This window comes from Physcomitrium patens, chromosome 1, assembly GCF_059467195.1.
Source record: "Physcomitrium patens ecotype Gransden chromosome 1, ASM5946719v1, whole genome shotgun sequence".
NCBI lineage: Eukaryota > Viridiplantae > Streptophyta > Bryopsida > Funariales > Funariaceae > Physcomitrium > Physcomitrium patens.
Window position 1 is genome coordinate 17,817,639 of NC_143410.1, and position 12,239 is coordinate 17,829,877.

A 12,239-nucleotide genomic window follows, 5' to 3' on the forward strand; every position below is an offset into this window, starting at 1 on the left:
AATCTATTATAATTTGTAATAAGTCACAAAATAGATTTATTTTGTATTTTAAGAGTATTCATCAAATAATCTTTTATTTATATTTCTTTACAAAGCATTCAATTTTCTACTTTTTACATTAAATTTATAATTCTAAAAAAATTATTTGATCACAAATTTATTTTTATTTTATTTAAGATTAGTATTTAATTTATTCATATATTTTAATAAAATAATTTTAATTTAAAATTTTATAATAAATTTTTAAATTTTTAAATTATTATTTTAAATCTTTAATGGTGATTATTTAAAATTTAAAATTTTATGACATAATTAAAACATTCTTTTAAAATCTTAATCAAAATAACTTACAACCATCTTTGTTTCTTACCATTTTTTTTAATTCTATTAATTCAGACATAAAAAATAGGACTGATTTCTCTATTAAAGTCAATTTTCTTTAGTCTCTTAGAAATTATCTTAAATTTTAATTTAAACATGAAAAATTTCATATAGCACAGTCATTTATTTAGACATAAATATCTAATTGATAGACCTAGTAGTATTAACTATATTAAATCATCACCAAGTTTTTATAATATCCAACTTATAAAAAAAAACAAACAAAACAAACAAAACAAACAAATAAATAATCAGAATAAATTTTAAAAAATTATTAATCTCTATTCCAACTCAAAGCTCTTTTTTAATAATTTTTTTTGTAATAACTTCTATTAGTTCTTTTATATAGTACTACTATTAAGTAAAATAAACTAATTAATATCTCTTTAAAAAACTTATACTTTTGAACAAATAAATCAAAAATTTCAATGCCATTGATGTATATTTTATGAATAAAATTTTAAAAATTAATTATAATATATATATGATAAAACATTCTAATTCTAGATTCTAATTACAAGACAAATATAATGCATTATTTTTATTTTTATTAAAGTAAACAAATATAGACCATATTAAATATACTAAGGAAACTTAGTGCAAGTAGTATTCCTAGATTAGAAGTCTAAGGTAAAAAGTTAACCAATTAATTGACTAGACATGATCTTGAATTTCAATCATTCACAAGTTGGAAGCAAAAGACAACAATTATAAATTGTTTGCAAATTAAGAGGTTTTAAGCATTAGGAGGATGAATTTTACAAAATGACAAACTCTAAAATCATTTATGAATAATATTGTGAATCAAAGTTATTTGTGAACCAATTTTAAGTGCAACTTAACTATGATTTTTTTTACATTATTAAGTAATCTTTTAAGTCCTAAATTTTCTAATTATTTTTATTAGTTTGTTATATGATATCTATTTTTACTTGTATAAAGATCTAATAGTAGATTCTGTTTGAGATTAAAAATAACTTTATGGTTTTTTCCTAATATATATACATATATTTATTTATATTCTTTTAAATTAATAATCAAATTTAATTTAATATTTTTTGAATTTAGAGACATTTCATGTGGATTAATTTGATATTAATGCGTGTTAAGGTATTATCTACTAAAATGATGTCTCTATTACAAATTCACAATGGCAGTTGTCAAGAGACGATGCCAAATTTTACACTCACTAGTTTGTATCTTTGTTCCTCTTTCTTGATTTATTTAGTCATGTCGTTTCTAAAATTTTAAAACCAAACTTTCTCTACTTTACAAATTTTAAAATATATATATATATATTGATTATATTTTCATTTGTTTAGTATTTTGATAGTTTTAGACTTACTGGTTCTTATAATTATTTTCTACTACCTTTTATAATAAAGATAATAATCTGTGTGTAATTTGAGTTGATATATATATATATATATATGAAAATTGAGTATATATGTGTAATCAAACTTCATTTCTTTTAAGAAACCAAAGGTTTCTAATCCAACAAAAATATTATTTTTATTATTTTTAAAAAGATTTAATAACCAAAGAAAAAATAAAAATTTCTTATATCAATAATATGGAGCATCACCTAGAATTCTTTGTTGAAGTTTTGGTTAGTCTTTTGGCTTTACAAAACTTGTAAAAAGTTAGATCATGTTATGTCTTAAGTCAATCCACCTACATGCTTTCAAAGCAACTTTTGTGGCTAATCCCACTTCCAGGCAGAACTGCGAAGAATATCCTAACAAAGACTATGTACACTGTCAGAACCGTTGGCCATCCCGCTGACGACCACACACAATCCGTTGAAGCTTTCCGACTTGATTTCCTAGTGCCAGAATGTCACAATGTTGGCTATGGCGATCACTTGGATCAGCTTGCATTTGCTGTCTCCATCTCATTGCTTACCCCATCTGGACTGTATTGGGGTCTCCTTGCAATCCATCAAGGCTTGCGAAGGGAAACATCACTCTAGCTAGCTAGCTTGCCATGGATCTTAAGAATTCGCAATCTTGCACCGAGTGGGTCCAGCGACAAATTGGAGTCCAGTTAACTTGGGCAATTCTGGTGACCGCGGTTGCAACAATTGTGGTACTCTATGTTGCGGTGGTGTATCAGCGTCGAAAGAAGCTTCCTCCAGGTCCCTGGCCGTGGCCCATCGTTGGAAACTTGCCAGTCGTGTTCGGGTCCCAAAAGCACAAATTGGCCCACAAGTATGGAGGCCTCATGTATCTTCAACTAAGTACGTCTGCATTTGGTTGAGAGGGACGAATTTTCTCACGCATTGGCTAGAATATGCATCCATTTGTCACATGTGATTGGTTCATGACTACTTCGAGGTTCTGTAAGGATGACGCCTATATTGAGAGTGCAACCAGGCCAAAAGCCATGTCTGGTAGTTTGGACTGCTGCGGCGGCCAAGGAGATTTTCCGCAAGCACGATGCTACTTTCGCATCGCGACCGTCGATGCTTATCTTCTACATTCTCACAGGTGGTAGATACAGAAACTTGGGCTTCGCACCTTACGGACCTTTCTGGCGCCGTTTTCGACGAATTGCCAACACGCAGTTGTTCTCCCCAGCTGTGCATGCTTCACATGAGCCGATCAGAGAAAGGGAAATTCACAGCATGTTGCGAGTTCTCCTGGAGGACTCTTACAAGGGCAAGCCCATCAATATCAAGAGCTGGCTCACCTCAGTGACAGCCAACAACATGACCATGATGCTCACCAACAAAAGGATCTTCGAAATAGGCGCTGACAACGACGAGAAAAAGAGGGATTTAGAGGACTTGATGCGCCGCACCTTTGCCTTAATGTGAAGCTTCATCATCAGCGACTATGTTCCTTGGCAAGAACTTTCAAGTAGACGAGCACAGGAAGCGAGCGAAAGAAATGGACCCCAACGACACGGAGATGCCAGATGACATCGATGTGTTGTTGAATACGTCTCTCGATGATGGTGACTGGCTTGCTGACAGAGACATAGCATCCCTCGTTGTGGTAAGGGCCTCCCTGTCCCACTTGATGTCGCAGAAATCGATCGAGCTGCTTAATCAAAACCAAGAAGTCGGTCTGTTGGTTTTTGTCAGCGATGACAACAATGAGCATTGGACATACTTCAGGGCTTGATGAATGCGGGAACAGATACGAGCGCCAACACTGTGGAATGGGGGATGGCGGAGCTAATGGCGAATCCCGAAATCAGGAAGCAAGCACAAGCAGAGCTGGATGCAGTCGTGCAGGACCGCCTCGTGAAAGAATCAGACATCCCCAACCTTCCTTTTCTGCAAGCCATCGTGAAGGAGACATACCGAATGCATCCTTCGGTCCCTCTCTCTCAACGCCATGAATCACACCAGCCGTGCGTGATCTCGGGGTGGGAGTTCCCAGCCCTCACAGAACTGATTTTGAACCTCTACGCCATCCATCGCGACCCTAGCGTGTACGAGAATCCAGACAAGTTTGACCCCTCCAGGTTTACAAGGAATCCAAAGGTGGATCCTTTGGCGGGGAACGACTTTTACGAGCTCATTCCGTTCGGCGCTGGGCGACGGATGTGTGCGGGGCATCACCTTGGCAACGTGACAGTGACGTCCATGCTGGCGAATCTGCTGCAATGCTTCGAGTGAGAGCGGGGACGCGGTGTACATGTCGGACTTCTACAGCTTCATGACCTTCCGCCAGAAACCCTTGATATTGCTCGCCAAGCCCCGTCGCCCTGCCTTCCTGCTCCAGGCAATGCCATATCTCGAGAGAGTATTACGAGTGATTTGAATATTGTTTTGCAAAAGAAGTAATGCAATGAATCTTATATTAAGTAAGCATGACACTCATCTAAATTTACATTGAGCATTGAACGGGGTGAAATAGCGTAGCAGAAGATGGATCGACGCCTAAAAAATGATGGGAAGAACAAGGCCTCGTTTCCCTTCTCCTTTGTTTTCAGTTTTCACAAGTGATGAATACAAATTGACCATTTTTTAAAGTTTTGTGTATGAACTAGGTAACATTATATTTAATTATTAAAAACTTGGTGTTGAGTTAAAGATGAAGAAATTTAAGGTAACATAATATTAATGTTTAAGATAGTTGTGAATGGAGGATAGCCTATCATTTAATGTGGAAGTTATGGAAACATTTTTAAGATAGAAAAAGAGGTTTGAATGTTTGAAGTAAGCTTTACAAAGATTTAAAAATAGAAGAGAGTTGGATAAAGATGAAATAAATAGTGACTATAAGATTTAGAACATATTAAGAATAAATTTTATTAATTTAGAAGTTATAATAAAATATTTTTAGATATATGTTGTTATTTTTGTATTAATGTATGTTTTTAAGGCATGTTGAAAAAAATAACACTGCAATTATTAGCTAATAGTGATAATAAAATTAAAAAAAAAAAAAAAAAAAAAACTAAAACAAGATGTAGAATTTATATTATATACATTTATTTTCTAATTTTTAATCAAAGAAGATGAATTTGAAACTATAAGAGTATATGATGCATTACAAAACATGAGTAGAACGATTCTTGAAATCAAATGAAGTAAAAAAAATACACAAATGAAGACTTTGAATATAGGATTATTTTATTAATCATCAAATAAGGTAATTTATATAGCTATTATCAAAATGACATTATCATATAACATAAATTGTTGCTTGACAATGGATCAAGCACCTAGTAGTGGAAAGTAAATTGAAAATGCAACAACAAGTTCCTACCAAGCCTAATAGAATCTTAAATAAATTCTAAATAATCTTTAAAAACCCTAATCAAATTTTAACTAATCCAAAAAAAATTTAAAAGAAATTACAAGAGAAATATAAAGAAGTCATAAATTAATTTTAAAAAATAATAATAAAGAAATCTTAAAGAAATACAAAATAAAAACCTTAAAAAAATAAAAATAATCTTAAAAAATACTAAAATAAAAATCTTTAAAGAAATAACAAAGAATCATTAAATATTAAAAAAAGAAATTATATATAAATCCTAAATAAATCTTAGATAAATCTTAATCAAATCTTAATATAGCCATAATTAAACCTTAATTAAATCCTATTTAACTTAAATCTTAGACCAAACCTTAATAAAATCCTAATAAAATATTATTGAAATCCTAATGAAATCCTAATCAAATCATAGATCAAATCTCAATCAAATTCTAATCAAATCCTAAATTTTAATTAAATCCTAATAAAATCTTAATGAAATCTTAACCAAATCTTAAACCAAATCCTAAAACATCTTAAATAAATCTTAATCAATTGCTATAATTATTTTAAAACCTCAATAAATATTAATCAAATTGTTGATCTCAACTAAAGCTTTATTCACATCTCAATTCATAAGGAATTAACAAGCATAAAAATTTTGAAAAATATTGATACTTAAATTCAAAAGAAAAAGTTCTTAAGTCGTTTGAATGTTGGCAACCATCCTTCTTCAATTTAAATATTGATATTCCAATAGCTATTTCTCCTTGCTAAGTCATTTAATTTCCTTAGAAATTGGCTAGTGAATAGAATTCTTAATCCAAATAGCTATCACCAATTTTAGCTTCAATTAAATAATCACATGTTGTAAGATTGTCAAAAACATGAACTAGAAAAAGATACATAAATCTAAGAAATCTGTGTAAAAAAAAAAAGTGACAAAATAAAAATAAAGTAGTATGTATATTAAAAAGAAACTGGAATGGCTATCGCCAAAAGATGAGGAAACTAGAGACTCTTGAATCTAGATTAGAAGCAAGAAAAGAATTGACAAGAGTGAAGAAGGCTTCACTCTTGCCTCTATATATACTATCTAAGTAAGGGCTATGTGGCGATGTTCTACAGAATCTCTAATATGTGTTCACTTTGCAAGATACATGCATTAACTTATATGGCATATTTTCTATGAGTGTGCCACATAGTTAGCTTATTCTTGAAATTACCAATATGTGTGGCACATGGCTAACTTATTGACTATGTATCTAACCTAAGAAGTCAATTATAGACACTTATAAAATCAAAGTAGTATCTATAAAGCTTCTAAAAAGCTTCTATAGAAGATGTTATAGAACGTATATAAGACAAGGATTTAAGATCAAAAAATGGAATTAGCTCAATATTAGAATTAAGGAAGAAGATCCTAAATAAACCACAAGAAGTGAATTGTCAAGTTTGAGGATCCCCTTAGCCTCAACTCCTATATATACTAGGTCCTAGGAAGCTTCTTGAGAAGTTTTTATGAGGCTTGGAAACAAAGCAAGCCTAAGATCCTTCTTCAACAACTTCCTAAATCATCTAAAGCCTCCTAGAACCTTCTAGGATCTCTTATGACCTTCTAGAATTTTCTTAGAATCTACTAGAACCTTTCGAAATCTTCTAGGATCTATAAGAATCTTTTTAGAACCTTTTAGAATCTCATAGAAACTTCTCAAATCTTCTTCAGTTGTATGTCCATGATATCACTTCTTCTTCTAGCTTCGAGGTCACTGAGAAGCAATATTGGTACAAGTCAATATATACGCAAGAAGTTGAAGATTTGTTGAATGGTGTCGACTATATACTTCAATTTTTTTTTCCAAGGAATATAGTTCATAGGCCCTTAAAGCCATCAATAGTGCCTCAAGCCTTCTGCTTGTAACCAAACATGAACTTCGGTATCTTTGTTATGGAATTATCTTACAAATACTCTTTCTTAGTATCTTTCATAGGCAAGTTCTACTTCAAATATAATTACCAGCTACTTATTACAAGATATCCTTCAACGTCTTTATATTTTAGGTGTCTTTTTATCTCAAGGTTATCTTCGTTAGCTATTTGATTGAGATAGTATGATTAGCAAGGTGTCTATCTGTGGACTATTCATATCACATAAAATAAATAAGACCAAAAGAATATAAATAGGCTATAGTCATGAACTCCAACAATTGATTTATACTATTCTAAACATTTGAAAAAAATTTCTCTTCAAAGGTTGCATCCTTCCCTTTTTCATGACTCGAAGAACTAAGAAACTTCATGGTAAAGCCATCTTATCAAGCTATTGTTCCTCATTTTGCCGCTTTTGGTCTGGATGAATGTCGTTGATGGAACTTTTGAACCTTTATTTGTCCATTTATAAGGTTGCCAACTAGTTCTCACGTATAATTGTTGATATCATATCCATGCCAATGGACCAGATATTCAAGGCTTTCATATCTTATCCTTGAACCTAATACCTTTTCTACTTCAAATTCAACATGATCATTGATTTCAATCATAGGAAGTAGTGGTTGTCTTCGACCTGGTATGTTCCATTCTTTATACTTTTTCAAAAGTAAAATATAAAATGGAGGATGTTCCTTCTCCAATTCATCTACTACTAGCTTATAACGTTGTTGAGTCCTTTTTAGGTGAGTCTTCATGGTTGCTTGAAGTTTGGCTATTTTCATAGCAAACTCTTCTATTATTCAATTTGTCGACTTTGAAGGCCATATCATATCGAACTCTAGATGATGACCATAGTTTGAGTAAAATGATATTTGTTGCATAGATGCATGGATTGTGTTGTTATATGTGAACTCCATCAATGACAAGTAGGAAGTCCAATCGTCTTGTTCATAGTTGATGGTGCAATTCAAATATTACTTAAAAATTTCATTGACCTGCTTTGTTTGGCCATCAGTTTAAGAATCAAAGGAAGAAGAAAGGTTGATGTCAACCTTAAGAATCTTGAAGAATGCCTTCCAAAACTATGATATAAATTGTGGCCCATGATTCGATACAATATTGTTTGGTAACCAATGGTAATGATAGACATTATTAATAAAGAGTCTTATCATCTCTTCAATAGTAATTGACTTCTTGCAAGATATAAAATATATCATCTTGGTCAATTGATCAACAACTATGAAGATAGTATTAAATGAGTTTGATGGTAGAAGATCCATAATGAAATCCATAGACATAGATGATCATGGTTGTCTTGGAATAAAAAATGGTTTAAGAAGTCTATATGGCCAGTATTGAGGATACTTTGACCTTGAACAAGTATCACATGATAGTACAAATTCTTTAATGTCTTTCAACATTTTAGGCCACCAAAAGTCTTTAGACAGAAGTTCCAAGGTCTTGTTGAATTTGAAATGTCCAGCTACAAGGAAATCATGGCATGTTTGAAAAATGCGCTTGTGAGTTGGCTCTTCAAAAATGAACAAACATTCTTCAAAAAATAAGAGGTTGTCTTCATACTTAAATTTAGAAGATTCTTCAAGAAGGTTGTTGGCAAGATGCTTGATATTAAGAATAAGAGGGTCCATCTTTGAGGCTTTACGAACTTGATCAAGAACTAATAAATCCACATGCATTGATATATTGGTTGCTTGAAGATGAAATTGCTCAGGCTTTAATAACATTGCCCATTGTTGATGATATGCTGCCTTGCCTTCTTTTGGTTCAAGGTAGAAACATCTTAATAATGAATCTAACAAACTTTCTTAAGTCCCAGGTCGGTATGTGATACAAAAGCCAAATCATAATAAAGATATATTTCAATGTATTTAATGACAGTTCAAGACTCGGGTTGATATGAAGTATTCAAGATTCTTATGATTTATATATATAGTCACTTGATGAGAGGTGCCTTCAAAAAAGCAGCACTATTCTTAGAAAGAATCTATGATAATAAGTAATTCTTTCTTGTGGATTTTGTAGTTAATTTTTGCCACTGAGAATTTTTTAGAATGGAATGCAATTAGATGAAGTTTGTCATCTTTTCCATATTATGACAAGCCTGCTTCCAATGCAAAGTTTGAAGCATTGGTCTCTATAAAGTAGGATTTATTAAAATTTAGATGTATCAAAATTAGATCTATTGTGAAAGTATCTTTTAAGCTTTGAAAATCTTTCTCTGCTTTGGGAATCCAATCCAACTTATTCTTGCATGTCAACCGCAAAAGTAGAGCAGTGATCTTGGAGTAATTCTTAACAAAAACCTTATAAAAGTTTACAAATCTAAGAAAGCATTGGACATCACCTATAATTTTTGGTTTTATCCAATTGATGATTACTTGTACCTTCTTTGGATCCATAAAAAGGCCTTTGTTGGAAATAATATATCCAAAAAATTTGCCTTGAGGTGCAAGAAATACATACTTCTTTAGTTTTGCATATAGCCTAGCACTTCGTAGCTTTTTCATTACAAGGCGGACATATTTTTTGTGGTCCTCCGGATTCTTAGAAAAGATTAGAATATCATCCAAATAGATTATAACAAAGTCATTGAGATGCTCACAAATTATGTCATTCATTAAATGTTGGAATATGGCTGGTGCATTGATAAGTCCAAAAAGCATGACATTGTATTCAAAAATGTCCATACATGGTGCAAAATGTTGTCTTCCATTCATCTCCCTCTTTTATTTGTACCAAGTTATACACACCTTGTAAATCAATCTTTGTAAAGATCTTTGCTTAGCTAAATTGATCAAGAAGTCTAGATATCAAAAGCAATGGTTATCAATTCTTTATTGTGATTTTATTAAGACAGTGATAATTAACATACATCCGTAAAGACCTATCTTTTTTCTTCACAAATAATATCGGAGCATCAGTTGGTGACTTGAAATGTCAAATAAAATTCTTAGCCAAATTTTCATCAATGTACTCCTTTAAAGTCGGAAATTCATTCTGGGATAAATTGTTGATGGGTCTGAATGGTGGTTGAGCACCTTCTTGAAGGTCAATTATACAATCGTAAGGGCGATGTTTTGGCACGATGTCTACATTCTTTTTTTCAAATATATCTATAAAATCTTTATATGCTTTTAAAATTATTGTTGTAGCAACTACATATTTCAATTATAGATTTGCATAGACAGCAAATATAATGCCCTATTTGGTCGCCTTCACAAATGCTCTAGCTCCAATAAATAAATATTGTTTAAGTTTTGGCTTGTTGGATGTTAGAAGTTTCTTTTATAGATTTGAGGGTTCTATGATCTATTAGAGAAAATTCTAACTTTTGAGATACCCAATCTATCTACAAATTATATTTTTTAAACCATAAGAGTCTTAAAATGACTGAACTTGATAATGTTCTAATGACGTTGAATACTACTTGGTTGTTATGGTTATCAAAGGTTATTTCTAATAGAATCATTTTATGAGTGATGTTTGTAGAGGATAAAGGTTGATTATTTATTACTTCTATATATACGACTTTGGATTTTTTAACTATACAAATTTTATATGATCTAAAAAATTCTTTGTCAATAAAACATATAGAGACTCTGGAGTCAAGTAATGCATGACACTCTAATTTTATGACTCCTAACTATACAGATATAGTAAAAAAATGTGAATGGCTGGCAGAAAGTACAAGACTTTTTTTGATTTGTGGTAGTAAAGAATCCAACTACATGGTCCCTACTGTGGCTGCATGCCTATGTTTTTCTACATAGCTTTTGATGAAGTGGCGGCACTCCTCATTCAATATGTATGCTGACATTTCTCTGAACAATTATCAACCTTGTGGCCAAGTTTTTTAAAATATAAGTATAGACCAAGTTCTCTTTGATATTTTTTTTCTTCCTCAGAAAGATGTTTGAAGCAAACTACATCAATCTATACATCTTCTGCTTCCAAATGCTCATCAAAATTGAATGGTGAAGAAGTTGTAGAATAATTGATATATACATGTGGCATAATTGAAGAATTTTTATCTTGTCATTATTGAAATAAATGATTATCGTACTTCATAGTTTGACTAATAGCTTCATTGAGTATTTGAGGATCTGGCATAGACAATATAAGTACTTAATATTTTCTCTTAATCCCCAATTAAATTAGCTCATCAATGCATCTTCTCCAAATGAAATTTTGAGGGGGTGCTATCAAACTTTTTCTAAAGACTAATCCTTGGTTCTTTTGTTGTTATTGTTGTCAGATCATTGCCTTAAATGGATGCATCTTTCATATTTGTTGAAGCAGATATAGTCGTTTGAGAATTTAAAACCTCTATTATCATTTAATGTGGTGGTTGAGGCACTTCGGCTCCTTGACCATTATGTATGAATATATAGTTCTTCATTCTCTTTTAATAAAATCTCTATTCTGATCTTCAATGCTTTAAGAATATTAATAATAGAATCTAATTTGATCTCTTTGGAATCTATCATATTGACTTTTCTACCTTTTTCCATAGAAAATGAAAGAAATACATGCATTCAAAAAAAAAAAAAAAAAAAAAAAAAAAAATTGATCATTATATAAAGAAAAAAAAATCAAAAGAATATTAAAAAAAAACAATATTAGTATAGGGAGGGTAATTTGCAACCTCTAGAATGTTATAGTACTTCCAAGAAGAAGGATAATGTATTCTTTGTTAAGAAAGACCAAAATTTTAATATTATTTTATGGCAACCTCGACAAACTATTAGGAATCGTATATAAGACAAGGATTCAAGATAGAAAAATGAAATTAGCTTGATATTAGAACAATAATTGGATACAAAGCAAGAAGGTCTTGGCTAAACCATAATAAATGAGTTTTTGAAATTGAGGATCCCCTCAACCTCGACTCCTATATATACTAGGTCCTAGGAAGTTTCTTGAGAAGTTTTCATGAGGCTTGGAAATAAAGCCAACCTAAGTTCTTTCTTCAACAACTTCCTAAATCATGTAAAGCCTCCTAGAACCTTCCAAGATTTCCTTTGACCTTCTTGAACTTTCTTAGAATCTACTAGAACCTTCTAGAATCTACAAGAACCTTCTTAGAATCTTCTCGAACCTTCTTTAGTTGTATGTTTATAACAAAAGATATTATGGAATTAACCTAATATTACCTACTTTTGTATTAACTTATACTTATATAAAATTACTTAT

The 12,239-nt window shown here is 31.3% G+C and overlaps 1 protein-coding gene and 1 long non-coding RNA gene across 2 annotated transcripts; one reads left to right on the top strand and one right to left on the bottom strand.

Moving 5' to 3' along the window:
* Positions 1–1,846: 1,846 nt before the first annotated feature.
* On the bottom strand, positions 1,847–3,510 carry LOC149989908 (uncharacterized). Its single transcript, XR_016504170.1, has 2 exons — positions 3,184–3,510; positions 1,847–2,960 (listed from the first exon to the last, which is right to left on the bottom strand). It is a non-coding gene; the product is annotated as an uncharacterized LOC149989908 (long non-coding RNA).
* LOC112284310 (flavonoid 3'-monooxygenase) lies at positions 2,368–4,951 on the top strand. The gene is made up of 4 exons (XM_073530592.2): positions 2,368–2,620; positions 2,757–3,131; positions 3,214–3,450; positions 3,486–4,951. The coding sequence occupies exons 1-4, from the start codon at positions 2,368–2,370 to the stop codon at positions 4,007–4,009; spliced, it is 1,389 nt and encodes a 462-aa protein (XP_073386693.1). The 3' UTR covers positions 4,010–4,951.
* The last annotated feature ends 7,288 nt before the right edge of the window (positions 4,952–12,239 follow it).